Source organism: Cavia porcellus, unplaced genomic scaffold (genome assembly GCF_034190915.1).
Source record: "Cavia porcellus strain 051 isolate PalLab524CR breed Dunkin Hartley unplaced genomic scaffold, mCavPor4.1 scaffold_1, whole genome shotgun sequence".
Taxonomy (NCBI): domain Eukaryota; kingdom Metazoa; phylum Chordata; class Mammalia; order Rodentia; family Caviidae; genus Cavia; species Cavia porcellus.
The window spans coordinates 232868255-232884188 of record NW_026947484.1 but is presented as its reverse complement, the minus strand read 5'-3'; the positions used below and the strand labels follow the sequence as shown (position 1 = coordinate 232884188).

Below are 15934 nucleotides of genomic sequence, written 5' to 3'. Positions count from 1 at the left end.
ACGCATGATTAGCGGGCCTTGTGTGACACTATTTACAGGGCTGCTTTGATTTTCAGACCGCAATTGGTTTTCATATGACTGATTGAAAACACGTGCCCGTTGAAATCACAGCTGCAGAATAAAACTGGTAAAACCAGTGAGACTCAGATGCTTGAAACTTGCCTCTGTTTGCAAAAAGGACCTCTGACTTGATCTACGTGTACTTGATTTCTTGACAGTGAGGGTCGTGCCCGGAACCACTTCTCCCACCCACCCCCACACTGGTCTGGTTTTGGCAGACACCCTGTGTCTCATCCTCCAGCTGCCCAAAGAAAAGCATCTTTGAATTCCAGAACTCAAGTCCTGTTTTGGAGGAAACCAGTTGATTAGGCTTTTGCAGAATAAGGTCTGTCAGAGAAGCAGGCCAACTGAGGATGCCCTTGCCCGCAGCAGCCGGAACCATGTGACTCTTAAGCACCCTTCTAATCCACAGCTGTGACCTCCTCCCTGACCAAGCCTTTAACCAAACCACACGCAAGGCGCCTGCCAGGCAGGTGTGGGCAGGAAACAAGCAGGGGCCTGGCTGCAGAGCTCACCCCTTAGATGCCACCAGTATGTCAGAGGCGGCGTGAGACTGATCTGGAAAGGGGTACAATGCCCAGAAAGCTTTGTCCAGGTGTCCAGCCCTGAAAGTGGCTGTGCCTGAAGCCAGCTACCGGTCAGTCTGCTAAACGAGAAGGGAATGGACTGGGGAAAGGCCCTGGACCCTCCACACACACAGATTCTCCCTTCTGCAGTCACGCAGTCTCATGGCTGTCTCAGCAGACTGTGAGCCCTGCCCCCTGGGCCCAGCTTTGTCCCATGGTCACATTGGGCATCCACTGATCATCTCTTACACCAGGTACCATACTAGGTACCATCTCATTAAATCCTCACAGGATCTCTTTAAGATAGACACAGTTGTCCCTACTTCACAGATGAAGAAACTGCCCCGGGGACCAGCCAGGTAGGCGGTGAATTGCAGGCCGGGAGCTCAGGTCCGGCTGCCCAGAGCCCGCACTGCACTACCTGCTCTCCTCATCCGCGGCCTTGGGATTGTTGGCCTCGGCTCGCAGCCCAGAGAGGAGATTAGTCCTGGGCCCGAAGCCCAGAAGAGTAGAGCCTCTGAGCACTGCAGCTCACCTCCTGTGCCCCGTGTGGGAGTGGAAGCCCCTGCTAGCCAGAGCCGACCTAGTGGCAGCTTGGGGCCCATTGTCTGCATTTCAGCCCCCTAACGGGACTCTCGAATTGAACTGGGTTGTGATTTCTGAAACCCTAAGCAAAGGGGTTGAGATCAGTGATGCGGGTCAGAACCTTCTTTCGCCCTAAGGCCTACTGAGCTCTAATTTGATCTAAAAATAGACTTCTGTCCAGTGTGAGACGCATCGGGGCCGCTGGGCAACTCCAGGCCTCTCTCTCATGAGAGCCCCCCTTGGCAGTTAATGAGGAGGTAAAGAGCCTGCCCCTCAGACATCCCACACTCCAAAAGCTTCACCTTTGGGTCATAGATTTTTTTTTTAAAGATGACAAGTAACTCATGCCGTTAGCAAGCTACACTCTGGGCAACTCTCCATTTTCTCTGATAAAAATTGAAAGAAATGAAAACAGTGCTGTAAAAACATCTATAAATGGGTGGGAGCCAGTTGTCGCTCTCCCTCTCCCGCCTCCCTCCCTCCCTCTGCTGACTTACTGAGAATCCAAGTTGAGAAGCACTCACTGCGCACAGCTGGTAGCATCGTGCCTTTAAATAGCCCTCGCCATGCTTCCCCTCGGTGGCAGGCAGTTGCTCTGGCAGGGAAAGCCCGAGATGCACAGGAAACTTTAGAACTTTCTGAAAAGGAAAGCTCTTGCCAAGACCTTTTCATGCGAGGAGCTTGCAGCCCCTTCCCCAGAAATTTCCAAGGCAAAGAGAGCCCGAGAGACTCTGGGCCAGGAGGGTGCTGCGCAGCTGGGGCCATGGCCCAGGGTGGATCACCGCGGCCAGCACTTTCGGTGCAGATTAGCTGCAGCCTCTCCAGGCAGCCCTCGCCTGTACCCTGGCCAGGGTCCACATCCCCAAGGGATACTTGAAGCAGCCAGGCAAAGGCCTGAGAGGCTGGCAGCAGCCTGCCCAATTCTGGCCCTCTAAGAAGGGACATCTGGACCCCTGGGGAGAGCAGCTGTGTACGCATGTGAGAACCAGTGGCTGTGTCGTCTGGGCTGCAGCTGACACTGCTGCACATCGTCCCACGCCAGTAGCACATCGGGGTGGCCTTATGACCTTCTGCTACCATAGGACAAGGCCTAGGGCTCCTTGTGTCCCCGCAGATTCACTGTCGGTCTGGGGCTCCTTCTGTCACATCACAGCCCCGCTTTGTGCGTTAAGCGTGGCTGCGGCCGGTGATGTACTCATGGTCAGGGGCGCTGAGCTTCTGCCCCTCAGCAGCGGTGATCAGGAGGGGTGCGGGAGGGTGCTGTATCCATCCGGCTCACTGATTGCTGGCTTGGGCGCAGATTTGAGAAAGGACTGAAGTTTTCTTCACTGGTGTGTGAGCATTACATTTGCTGCCTTCCGGAGCTGCACGTCTCTGCCTGTGAAGTAGCTTACAAACGGTGCTCTCTAACTGCTACTCCCAAACCTGCGGCCATCATGAGCTGTGTCGCTGAAAACGACAAGCTTCACAGAGTGTGTGCTGACCCCGCGGGAGTCCGTCACGCTGAGGGAAACGCGCTCCTCCTTTCCAGAGCAAGGCAGTGTGGGTTGGCAAGGAGGCCCCTGCACGTGGGACCAGAGCCCTGGAAGAAGCAGGAACAAAACCTGCAGTGACTGGGGAACACCTGGGGAGCAAGGGAATCTGGCCTGACTGCGAGCAAAGCCCAGAGATGGGAGGTGGCACGCTGAGGAAGAGCAGGTGGTCCCGCAGTGGGGCAGTGGGGAGCAGGGGCCGCGTGGCTGAGAAAGTGTGCTCTCCCAGTTGCCCATGTGTGTTCAGTGGGGAGGGTGTCCTGCATTTTTTACAAAGAATCTTTTTTCTTAGCTTTACAAAGGGGTAGATGCCCTCCAAAAAACATAGCGGAAACAAAGGATAACTGGGGTTTTTTTTGTTTTTTGTTTTTTTGGTTTTTTTTTTTTAATGAGTAGGAGCCAGATCATGAACCCTACAGAGCGCAGGCCAGGAGTTCGGGAGCCCTGAGGTCTCGGTTGGACAGCGACACAGACCATCCCCCGAGGGGCTCCATCTAGTTGCAGCAGACAGGCGAGGTGGACCTCGTGCCCAGGGAGGCACCTTTTGCTGCAGTTGTATTGTAAGCTGACGAGACCAGAGCAGGGAAGTCTTGCGAATGAACCACTGCGGGGGTTTAGGAGCCGTGGAAACTGGCTGAGACGGAAGGTGAGGGCTGTACGAAGCAGAGAGCGGCCGGATCCTTAATAGGGATGAAAAGGTCACACGGAATGTGTCGGTTAGAATTACAGAGCAACTTTCAGGTCAGAATGTCCTGCAGGTGGTTAGGAATGCAGGACTGGACACTTGGGAGGGGAGAGAGCTGGAGACTGGACTGAGGAGTATTTTGCTAAGTGTGATGCAAGCCTTCGAATATTCTAGTAACTGTGACCTGGGCCCTGATATGCACAAGGAAGTGGAAAGCAAAGAGACAGGCGCAAGAAAAGACAGCCTCTCGGGGGCGCAGGGTCGAGAGAAGCCAGGGGTCTATGTGTTTAGTGTCAAGGAGCTTGCAGAGAGGAGCTGGCGCTGAGGTGCTGCAGACGCTCCAGGAGAACTAGAACTGAGGGAGAGCCTGCGCACCCTGAGTGGCCCGATGGGGGGTGGGAAGAGTTGGTCCTGCTGGGGGCGGGGGACACCCCCGCAAAGATGCCCTTGCAGCCTGACTTGGTGTTACAGTGCTTCTGGGCCTGCTGCCTCCTCTAGACCAAGAGCTCCCACCCAGCAGGGACCTCGGGTTGTCTCACAGCCCCAGGCACCTGGCCGGGGAGAGGGACCCAGGGGGTGCACATCTGCTGCTAGGAGTGTGGCCTTGCTTCTGCAGATGGCAATCTGGATGCCCAGAGGCCCTGCCATCTCCCCAGATCCTGCCACATTTTGGAGGAAGATTCTTTTAGTACCCGGCCTGGCTTGCTTCCCACCTGTGCACTTGGAAATAGCTGCAGACCACTTGGGAACCATATGCACGAAAAGGGACCCACTAGTTCCTTTTCGTGCATCTGAAGTCAAAGGGCCAGTTGAGGGGGAAATGCAGCGCTCAAGATCATTCAGATCACTGAAATGACGCACCAGGCAACACAGTCATCTGTCTTATAGCTCTGACTGGACCCTGCCTTTGTCCCAGGAAAATGCCGCCAAGTGTACTGTTCTCCCAAGGAGCTGGCAGCCAGGCAGGTCTGTGGCAGGCCATCTAAGTGTCCGGAAGAGACAGCACTGAACTACATGTGTCTCCCTCAGGAAAATCCAGGGGGCTTTGCATCAGCAGGGGACAAAAATCCAACCCAAGCTGCATGTCAGTAACTAACAACTGTTCTGAGTTAGATCAGAAACTCTGAGTTGCAGTTTTCTGAGTTGTTGCACTAACCACAATTTTTTTCTCCACTCTTTCCCACCAGGGCTTATTTCAAAACCTTTGTCCCTCAGTTCCAGGAGGCTGCATTTGCCGACGGAAAGCTCTAGGAAACACCAGTGTTGAGAGGTGGCCAGCCAGACTGCTCAGTCCACATGCCTGTCAGCGCACACGGCCGCTTCCTGGAAGCCGCCTGGAGCGTCTTCGCTGCAGTATTCCGCTCACACAGCAGCTCTGCTCGCCCAGGCAGCCCTGCTCTGCGGGACCCCAGCTGCTGGCGGTGCCCTGGATGCTAGCGCCTGGCGCTGCCGCTTGTTCCCTGTTCCTTCGTTGTATTTCTTAGCTGGAAGAAATAAACTCACAAGTCGTGATACAGTAATTTTCCAGGGAAAGTAAAATGTCATAAACACACACTCCCTTCTTCCAAAGCCTTTGTCTCTAAGACTTCTGTGAAGTTTCAAGGTTGAACATGCCTTGGCTTTTCTCACCTGAAATTAGTGTTGTGTGCACATGTGTGTGTGTGTACGCATGCATGTGTGTGTGTTCCAACCAACATTTCAATTGGGCAATCGTCCAGTGGGAAAGGAAGCCCCTAGAGGATCTGACAATCTGCAGGCATAGACACCCACTCAGCCAGGCTCAAGGCTGGCACTCAGGAACCAGGGGGTTCCAGCAACCCCAGCCCCACCAGCCTGCTCCTGTGTAGTCGTTCGCAGAGCCTGTCCCCACACCGCAGGGCCAGAGGTTATTAGGGTTTGCTGCATGCAAACCAGTGGAGCTGCTGATGGGAGCTTCTCAGGCTCACACAGCACTGTGTGAATTCCCCTGAAAGACAAAGGCTGGGGTCATAGGTTGTCACTAGGGTGGATCTGGTATCTGTACTGGGGCTTGGCTGCTAAGCAAGGTACCTCAGCAAGCTCTTAGGTTTATAGACTGTCAGAACTGGAAGGGCCTTCAGAAGCCACCTTGTTTCCTATCTGTGTGCAGAGGGGGAATCTGAGGCCCAAATGCTCAAGCAACTTCAGAAGATCAGGAGCACCTTCCTGTGGGTGACCAGCTGGCTCCAAGGGTCATAGCCACTCCCCAGCAGAGCCATCAGGGAGTTCTGCCACATCCTGGTGTGCATGTCCCAGGCCGGGTCCACAGGTCTACAGTGGGGACCAGGACGGGACATGCTCAGAAGCTCCCTGGGGGGCTCTGAGGAACAGAGGCCAGCATTGGTCCAGTTCACCCTGTGTGTTAGGGAGAAAGGACTGGCTTGGGGTCATGCAGCTGGTCCCTGGCAGAGCGGGGCTGTGGACACTCTGGTGAAACTGGACTGTCTGTTTCGTGCTCAGGGCAGCTATGTCCTGCTCCAGGTCCTCCTAAGACCCCATGGCATGGTCTCTTAGAACTGCTCAGCCACCTTCCACCAAGCTGAGAGCTCGCCTCGGGTCTGTTAGGCAACCCATCGATGTTCTATCGGAGGATGACTGGCAGCGTAGAGGGGCTGAGCAGATAATTAGTGACCACCTGGTACATCAGTGCAGCAAGCACAGCTAACTCCGGAGAGGTGGCGCAAGCCGGTGTGATGACACACGTCTGTAACCCAAGCGCTCTGGGAGGCGGAGGCAGGGGGAGCCAAGTTAGCCCAGCCTGGGCGACTCAGCAGCTCAGCAAGACCCCCTGGTCTCTAAACCAAATGAAAAAGGGCTTGGGTTGTAGTTCAGTGTGTGTGTACTTGTGTGTGTGTGTGTGTGTTTTTTAGGGGTATCAGTGAGTGTGCTTACAGCACATTCTTGATGTACATGAGTGACTGGGTCTGTCTTGTCCCACAGATAAGGAAATGGGGCCAGAGAGGCTCAGTCGCCGCAGTCACCAGCTAGGCAGTGCTGGGTCAGGCCTGACTCGGGCTGCTGGCCGCAGTCCAGGGCCCCTCCTGGCGCACATCCGTGATCCGCCCGAGCACCCTTAAGGACTAGGCTCCGTTGCCAGTGAGAGCTGATACACCGTGTGTAGGTTTGTAGGGACAAAGATACGTGATTTTTTGTGTTAAAGACTTTCAACTCCTTCTCCCAAGCGAGTTGAGCTAATTCTCTTAGGGGAAAGTGACAGGAGCCACTTTATATTTCAGATCCAGGGCGTTCAAACACAAGTCTGAGATCTTATCTTGGCAACAGAAGCGACTAGCACTTGGAAAATGGGCAAGGGTCACCGGCACGTCTGTAAACACTTCTTACTGGTTTCTCCGGTCATCAGGCATTGTACCTGCGCACCGAGGCATCCCCAGACTAATTAGTAAATGGCTATAAAATGCTTTGAAGATGAGAAGTCCCATCCAGGGGAGCACATCATTATTACCCCATAAATCCCGGCTGCAGCTTACTCAGCCCTTGTGATTTAAATCAGATCCTTAGCTCAGCACACAGGGGGCCTCGGTTATGTTTACTAATAATAGTTGGGCCCAATGGCGCAACCCCCGCGGGACCCAGGAGAGGGGACAGGAGAACATGACTTCCGGCTACAGGCCAAGCCCGTTTTCCAGGGCGTGAGATTCCAGCTTCAGCCAGAGACTTGTGCTTCAATCCTGGCTCTGCCCACTTAGCAGCTGGTGAATATTTAACAAGCAGATATCCTGTGGTGGGGTGAGAGTGGGGGTGATGGTGATGGGAGGCAGAAGAGGTAACAGGAGGACCCCGATGTGTACTGCTAGGGATCCCCCTGGTGTGCGCATGCCCACCATGACCAATTTTTACCACCTGTGTGATGTCACTGACTGCCACCCTGGGAAGGGACCGAAGCATTAGGTGGTGGGAGCTCGGCTAGGCTGAGCCAGCTCCGGCCTGTCTACCTAATCCGTTCTGTTCTCCTGTCTCTGAAATGGGAATGAGTGCCTGCCTCCCGTGCTGAGACTCCAGGAAGAAAAGGGCAGAAAGCACCGGGACAGTGCTGGGCAGCAGGTAACCGCTGCGAAGCAGCTGCTGGTATTGCAGGCCGAGGGAAGGATTTTCTGATGTTGACTTTGGCCTTTCTCTAAAGTCAGAATGCCCCTGTCAGAGAGGCCTGCCAGTGAGAGCGGCCCTGTCTGGATTGCCCGGAAGACCAAACATGAGTCATTTTGAGTTTTGCCCGAATGAGAGCAGAGCTGCGTCTGTGGGCGCCTCCCTCCCACCATCCCCACCCCCGCTGGAGCTCAGCGCGACTTGGGGCCTGGCTGCACCAGCGCGGCCCAGTGACCTGCTTCTCCCCGGCCTCTGCTTTCCCACAGCAAGGAGATCAGGGCAGCACACTTCACTTTTGCTCTGACTTGGTTTCGGTTTCTGATGGCTGTAAACACTTACTGGGGAGGATCAGCCACGCCAGAGCGGTGACCACGCTGGCTTTGCCTAGCGCTTGGCTATAAATAGCAGAGCCCCAAGTCCCCGGCACAGGCCTGGCCTGCGGTTCTTAATGTGACGGTTGGAAGCACGATTCGTGGGAAGATGATGTCTACTTCTATGTATAGCATAATGCCTTTATTGACACTTTTAAAACAAAACAAGACACCTCACCTGTTGTTCATGCATCTGTAGCACTGCATCGTATAGAGCCAGCAGAGCCAAATTAGGTGCAACTAGCCGTCAGACGGGCTGGCTGATGCACTGGCTTTTCTGTCTGCTGCTTTTGCCTGAGCTGCATTCCCAGCACTTTCATATTCCTATTTTGACAGGGTCTTGCTAAGTCCCTAAGTTGCCTAACTGGGCTCTTAACTTTGCATCCTCCTGCCTCAGCTTCCTAGAGAATTGGGATTACAGGCAAGTGCTGCTGTACCCACAAAACACTGTCTTCTTAAATCCTCACTACTAAATGAGATTGGTGTTTAGATCAAAACATGGAACTAAGGGTCTGAGGCCTGTGTGTATACTTACTTACTACCCATTCTTCTTTCCCTTTCTCTTTTTCCTTCCCCTCCTTCCCGTCTATCTCCTCCTTTCTCTGTTCCTTATAACACAAGAACTTAATCCAGGCTTCTCTGTTTCATTCTGTTTCCACTACCCAGCCTCCCCCCATGCAGGAGATTTATTGAGCATCTACTCTGCACAAGGCCCTGTACCTCGCGTTCATACATGGTTGTGTCTACGCAGCAGGATTATACAGCCTGGTGATCTTGCACGTATCTTTGGGTGATCACATGCTTTGATGTTCACACAGCCACAAAATCACCTCACATCACCTGAAAATGGTCTGCATTTTCAGAACAGGCTTCCATCGTTCAGTAACCCCGTTTTTGCCATTTACCGAATGAGGAGAGGGACTTGGGGTGGCAGAGTGGGCCTTGGATCCTGTGAAGCTGGAGTCAAGTCCTGATCTGCTGCTTCCAGTGGAGACTCGGGCCATGGAGTTTGGTGTCACCTACCTGTCACCAGCAGAGGCAGGCCCTTTACGGGTGGAGAGAGAGCAGTGTAGCTACATAAATACATCCGAATGCCAACCTATTTCCAGATAGTTGAGCCAGGGCCCACCCATAACTGGAAAGAAATTGTGACTTCAAAGTTTGTGTCCTATTTGCAGGTTAAAGTCCAGGACACACTTGATTGAAATAATAGCCAGCTATCCGAAGGGAGCCAGGTGGAAGGGGTTGCTGCTGTTCTTAAAGAAAATTACCGAGGTTTACCAAACGCGTGGGCTTCAGGAGCCGTTTGCAATAGGAAGTAACTCCAAGACGCCCAACAATATTTTCAATATTTTCCTTCTCCAGACTACTTGGATCTGCTCCCTCACCATTCTCTGGCCCCTGAACACCCTACCTAGGAAGAGTTGCATTTTATGAATCTGGGAGATCACGCTCGAGGTTGTGATAAACCGTGTTAATCATGGCGATGCAGGAGCCCTAGAAGCAACTAAGGAGTGTCCAGCACGCAGCCAGCACAGCACCCCAGCATGAGCCGAGTGTGTGTAGAGGTGCAGCAGATGCCCCTCTCCTCCACCACAGCCCTCCACCCCCTGCACAAACCTCTGTCCACAGACAGCTCTTCATTCTGAGCTGGACCACGCCTTCCACACCCCCTTAGAAACCACCCAAGAAATTCAGTCCCTTTCAAGTCCATGGTCTCGCTTTTGCCCCAGAATGGAACTCTTGGGCCCTGGAGACCTTTGGTTGTTTGTGCAGATGCTAAGACAGCAGAGGTGAGGAGCGTGCCCGGTGCCACCTGGAAGTGAGGGTGCGTGTCAGAAGCACTATCTTCCCTTTCCCCTGGAGCACCGCTGTGACATGCAGGTCCTGTTCCAGGTTTTCACACCCATCACTCGATCTTCTGACCCTAGAGAACCAGGACAGCCCACCCTTGCAGGGAGTCAGAGGGGAGGCATGGGGCATTTCCTAGGCAGACCAAAAAATTCACTGGAGTAAAGCAGTGTCCACTGAGTAAGAGTGCTGCCCGCCCAGGCCAACTTTGGAGGGGACGAAAAAGGTTAAGGGGGCTTGTGAAGGGTTTGACTGGGACTAGGACTCTCATGAGCCCACCTGGACACTGATCCTCCCTGAGGATAGGAGGCCTGGGGCAAAGGTCAGCTCCGGGAGACACCTCCGGGTGTGTCCTCCACCAGACACCCAGGCACACGCACGCCAGGTCCTGCTCTGCCTCAGAGCTCCATCCCGGGACTAGAGGGATGACTACTTCAGGCTGGGAAAGGACTCCTTGATTCCGTGCCAGGGGCTCTCGGTGTGTGTAGGCTGTGGATTACCCAACCCAGACGGCTGACCTGCCTATTCCTCCTGCCTCCCCACCACCCTGATGCCAGGCTGCCCCTGGGGCACCTCACCTTCCCTCATCCCAGCCACACAGTCTTGGCCCCCCAGCCTCATCTGCTGCATCTGCCACTGGGGATGGATCCGGTTGCTGTGCTGAGCAGCCCAAAGCTCCGTGCAGTGAAACTGAGCCATGGGCTAATTGGCTGGTGGTCAGCATGGAGGCCACGGTCTCTGGAGCCAGCCTCTCTGAGTCAAGTCCTGGCTCCGCCACTTACGAGGTGTGTAAACGTGAGCAAGCCACTCGACCTCAGATTCCTCCTCTGCAAAATGGGACTCCTGCAACCTCTTGGGATAGGCAGAAGGGCTCAATAAGTCAGGACATGTAATGCTTTGTACCTGGCACACAGTCAGTACAGCAGTCCCTTGGGATGGGGGCAGGAGGGTCCAGGACCCCTTCCCACACCCAGGGCAGGGTGTGGGTGTTCAAGTCTCCTAAACAAAATAGAATAGAATAGCATCTAACTTCTGAGCATGCTACCATATACTTTAAACCATTTCCAGATTATCTATAATTCCTGGTATGATGTCACTATTATGTAAATAGTTGTTATACTTTATTGCTCAGGGAAGAAGAAAAGTCTGCCCATGTCCAATACAAGTGTAATATTTTTCCTCATTATTTCAGCTTGCATCCATTGACTCCACAGCCCCAGAACTTCAGCTGTGGACGCCCAGCCGTCCTCAGACAGGGCCATCTTCATTTAAATTTCCTTCTGGTTCTTGTACAAGTTGCTCCTTGCCCCTTCCTGCTCTTTCTATTTCCGTCCATGTCCCTGCCTCCCAGCTCCACTGACAGCCTCTTCCCTCCCCTAAAGAAACCTCCTTTTCTGTCTGTCCCCGAGAGTCTTCATGGAGGTGCCAGCCGCCATGCACCGTGACCACCCAAGCTCACTGCCTGAGGCTATGCATGTGCCAAGTCCCCTCTCCTCCTGGGTCCCTGTCGATGTCCGCTCCCGGCCGGCAGGAAGGACACACGACAAAGTCTGGCAGTGGACAACCTTTTCTTTTATTTTCCTTCTCCGTACAGCCTGCCCTGGGATCGCTCCCAGCCGAAGCCTCCTTTGGTCCGCTCCCCGCGGCTCCTTCTGGGCTTCTACTTTCGGGCTTCTTCTTCCCCCCCAGGGGTGGCACCAGTATATATACGGATACAGTGTCCAATCATGTTAAAGTAAGCAAGGCAAGCTGATTGGCTAACATCATCAGTTGCCAGGCAGACTATATTGTTGAGCGGGTTGCTTACGCGGTAAGCAGGAAACTAACGTGCTCGATGGGAGGGGTAATCTACCTCAGGCTTTACTCTTTACTACAGGCCTCACGTCCGCCAAGTGAGGCGACCGGGCTCGGGGCTGCGGCTCCCAACATCTCCCCCTTTTTTATTTTTTATGAATGTGCGCATCGTAGCCCTTTCTGGACTGGGTGCAGAGGCTTATGCCCTATGCGTAGGCCCACCGTAGGTCCTTGGCTTAGACCCTGGTCGGCCGTCCCATGGTCTGCCAAGGCCCTGAGGCCCTCGTCCTTTTTCTAGGGCCAGGCACAAACTGGACGGAACCTGGATGCACACAAGCTTGCACTCATTTCCTCTCCGTAAAGAAATCCCCTCGGAGAGAAATTTAGACCTGGGCAGCATCTAACAGTCCAGCGGCTTACGTGCAGGATGGGGTAGGGCCTGGCTTAGGTTGAGTCGCACCGGGGGAGTACGCTCTGACCCGTCATTGACTCTCCTACCCAGCTATGTCATAATTTTTTAGAGGAGGAGTGTGGGAAGCTCACCGTCCCTAGACTCGGTCGTAGGCTAGGCGAGCGAGCCATGCATATGCCTGAGGATCTTCTTGTCCATTTCGGGCTACCGCTATTTTTATTCATCTTGTTGGTTGGTCTGTGATGGATCTCCGGTAGGGCAGGTCTGATCTTCAGTCGAGGGCTTTGTCGCCCGTGTCAGTCTCTCCGGTACCCACAGTGGTTCTCGTCCCGATTCCTGTGGGAAAACACAAACCGCGCCTCGGTTCCAGCTGACCACTGGATCCGGGCCCATCCATTGTCCTGTCAGGACATCTTTCCACTTCACCCACCCTTTATGGTTGGGGGAAGGGTTGCAGTGCTCCACGGCTGGGGAGCAATTATCATTATTTAAATTTAAAAAATTGTGTGTGAATAGTGCCATGGATAATCGTGCCTTTGGGGCCAGGCCTTGGCCTACTCCCCCTTTTTGTTTTTGTAAAATTTCTTTGAGGCTTCTATGAGCCCTCTCAATGATTCCTTGACCTTGGGGATTGTATGGGATACCATGTTTTAATTGAACCTCCATCATTTTGCAGAACTCATTGAAGGCTTTGCCTATATAGGCTGGTCCATTATCAGTTTTTAATATTTTTGGTTTGCCCCATGCGGCCCAAGCCGCCAGGCAATGATTGATCACATTAGACACTTTTTTACCTGTTTCTGCTGTTGCGAATATGACGTGAGAACAGGTGTCTGTGGAAACATGAACATATTTAAGAGTCCCAAACTCCTGTATATGTGTGATGTCCATCTGCCAAACATCACCAGGGATCAAACCTCGAGGGTTTACTCCCATCGGTATGGCAGGTTTGTATGTGGCACAGGAGTCACATAGTCGCACGATATCTCGTGCATCTGCTCTGGAAACATGGAAATGGTTTGCTAGTGTCCTGGCATTGACATGAAACTTATCATGGAAGGCACGGGCTCGCTCGATTGGTGTTAGTAAGGTAAAAATCCATAACGGGCGAGTGGCAGTATCAGCAGCCGCATTCCCCTGTGCCATGGGCCCTGGCAGGGATGTATGTGCTCTTATGTGGGTGGTGAAGACCTTATGGTGTCTGTTCTGAAGCAATGTCTGGATAGACAGGAACAGCCCAGCCACTGTGGAAGTGGATCTAATTAAACCGGCAGTCTCAAGCACTTGCATAGCATTGACCACATACCTAGAATCGGAGACAATATTAATGGCTTCTGAGAACCGTTCAAGAATCATTTTAACGATCTGCAGTTTCACCACCTGAGGCTGATCAGGTTTAAATTGTATGGTAACCGGGGGCTTGCCTAGGATCACATAGGCGCCTATCCCCGTCTTGGAGCCATCTGTGTATATTGTAGTTGCTGGGACTAATGGCTCAGAGGCAGTAACCTTTGGAAAAATTATAGGGTGCTGAGTGACAAATGACAAGATAGGGTCTTTAGGGTATTGATTGTTTATATCCCCATGGAAAACACATCTCAGAATGGCCCATGTATCTATGCAGGCAGCCAGGGTCTTGATCTGGCTGGCGGTATAGGGTACTCGGATGGCTTGTGGTCCTGAGCCAAAATGTTGGACAGCTCTATCATGCGCTTCAAGGGCCAATGAAGCGACTGCCTCCGGGTAATGCTCTATGACTTTTGCAGGTGAGACCTTAGGGTGTATCCACAGTAATGGTCCTTTCTGCCAAATCACCGCTGTGGGCTGTAGACTAGTCTGTAGCAAACAGACATCAAAGGGTCGCCCTGGTTCAATTCTGTGTAAGGTAGCCCCACCTAAGGCTTTTTCCACTCTCTGTAAGGCAGCTCTTGCCTCAGGAGTGAGCCTCCTGTGGGAGGCTATATCTGGGTCTCCCTTCAGAAGGTCGAACAGGGGTTTGAGATCTGAATTTGGTATATGTAAATATGGCCTAATCCAATTAATGTCTCCCAATAGCTTTTGCATGTCATTTAGGGTCCTAACGCCATCCGTCCTAATGGTGACCTTCTGTGGAGAGACTAGCATAGGGGAGATTTTCGCGCCTAAGTAGGTCACCATTTCTCCTCCCTGAATCTTGTCGGGGGCAACATGCAGATTAGCTTGTCTCAGGGCCTCGACCAACTGGCCGAGCATATTATTTAGCATGTCTGGGTCCCTGCCGCTGAGCAAAAGGTCATCCATGTAATGCACACATCTTATCTTGGGAAAGGATTTCCGTAGGGGGGCCAGTAGGGAATCAAGGTAAATCTGACACATAGTGGGACTGTTGGCCATACCTTGGGGCAGCGTTATCCACTCGTATCTGAGATCAGGGCTTTCTTGGTTAATGGTGGGTAAAGTAAAGGCGAACCTATGAGTGTCCTCTGGATGCAGGGGGATTGAGAAGAAACAGTCTCTAAGATCTATAACATAAACTGGCCAGGACTGAGGGATGGCTGAGAGAGCTGGCAGCCCCCTCTGGACCGCCCCCAGGGACTGCATCTGCGCGTTGACCGCCCTTAGATCATGGAGCAGCCTCCACTTGCCAGACTTTTTCTTAATTATAAAAATGGGGGTGTTCCATGGGGAGGTTGACGGCTTAATGTGTCCTAATCTAAGTTGTGTACTGACTATTTCTGACAAGGCTAATAGCTTCTCCTTAGGCAGGGGCCACTGAGGTACCCAAACCGGATCATTTGACCTCCAGGTGATTTTGATCGAAGTGGGTAGGAGAGCTTCTTCAGCGGCCCCTAAGAAAAACCCAGCCCTTGCCTACCTTTTTTGTTCTCTACTGGTATTGGGGATGTCCGACCCTGTAGGGCATTGCCCAAGCCTTTGCCGGGGGTATATCCCTGGTTCCTGAGTATATCCTTAGCCTGGGGGGAGCAGTTTGACGTAAGCGTGACATCCATCTGAGTGAGGATGTCCCTTCCCCATAGAGACACTGGCAACTGCAACACAAATGGTTGGAAATGGCCCTGATGACCCTCCTCATCACACCAGAGCAGGGTTGAAGCACTAACCTGAGGAGCTGACACCATCCCCAGGCCCTGCAGCGTGTTATCTGCAGTGTTGGTGGGCCAGTTGGAGGGCCAATCCTTTCTAGAGATAATGGAACGGTCAGCTCCTGTGTCTAGGAGCCCTGTTATATTCTTGCCATTGACCTTAAGTGAGAGCATGGGCCTTTTATCAAGTATTATATGGAGTCCCTCGAAGACTTCCCCTGAGGAACCGAAACCTTGACTTTCTCTAATTTTCTGCTTTGAGGGGAATCTCTTGTGGAGACTGGGGAGCAGCAAGAGCTGCGCTATCTTGTCTCCTTTATTGATTACCATAGTACCCACAAGAGATTGAACCATAATTTTAATATGTCCTGTGTAGTCTGAGTCTATGACCCCCGGGACTACTATGAGACCCCGAAGGGCCGTGGAGGATCTCCCGATCACCAGACCCACGGAATTTTCGGGTAACGGTCCCTTAAAGGTGGTTTCAACCACTTGAACACCCATATCAGGCACTAATATAAGTCTGGAGGCGACACTGAGGTCCACACCTGCTGACCCAGGGGTGGCCCTTGTTGAAGGCTGCCATCCTGAGCTGTCCTGTCTCTGGGGCAGGGGCCCGCCTGTGAAGGGGGCCCCCTCTGGCCGTTTTTTGGCTCTCTAGCATCTCGTCCACAAATACGGTTGCCCTGAGCATCAAAGACCGACCTACACTCCTCAGCTTTGTGTGATCCCCTCTTGCATCGCCCACAAACATATGGTTCTTCATTCCTAGGGCGAGGCCTAGCATCTGCATTGTTTGGGCAATGACGTTTAATGTGTCCTGGCTCCCCGCAGGCAAAACACCCTTTAGCCTTACATTCCCCTTCTAACCCG

At 53.0% G+C, this 15934-nt stretch overlaps 1 protein-coding gene across 3 annotated transcripts in view; it reads left to right on the top strand.

Annotated features, from left to right (window-relative positions):
• Positions 1–4948, top strand: part of Babam2 (BRISC and BRCA1 A complex member 2) — a 383627-nt gene extending 378679 nt beyond the window's left edge. For all 3 annotated transcript variants that reach the window (XM_063230452.1, XM_063230445.1, XM_063230442.1), the window contains one exon: positions 4616–4948. In XM_063230452.1, the coding sequence (XP_063086522.1) occupies positions 4616–4679 (64 nt within the window). In that variant the 3' untranslated portion in view covers positions 4680–4948. The remainder of the gene's footprint in view (positions 1–4615) is intronic.
• Positions 4949–15934: the final 10986 nt, after the last annotated feature.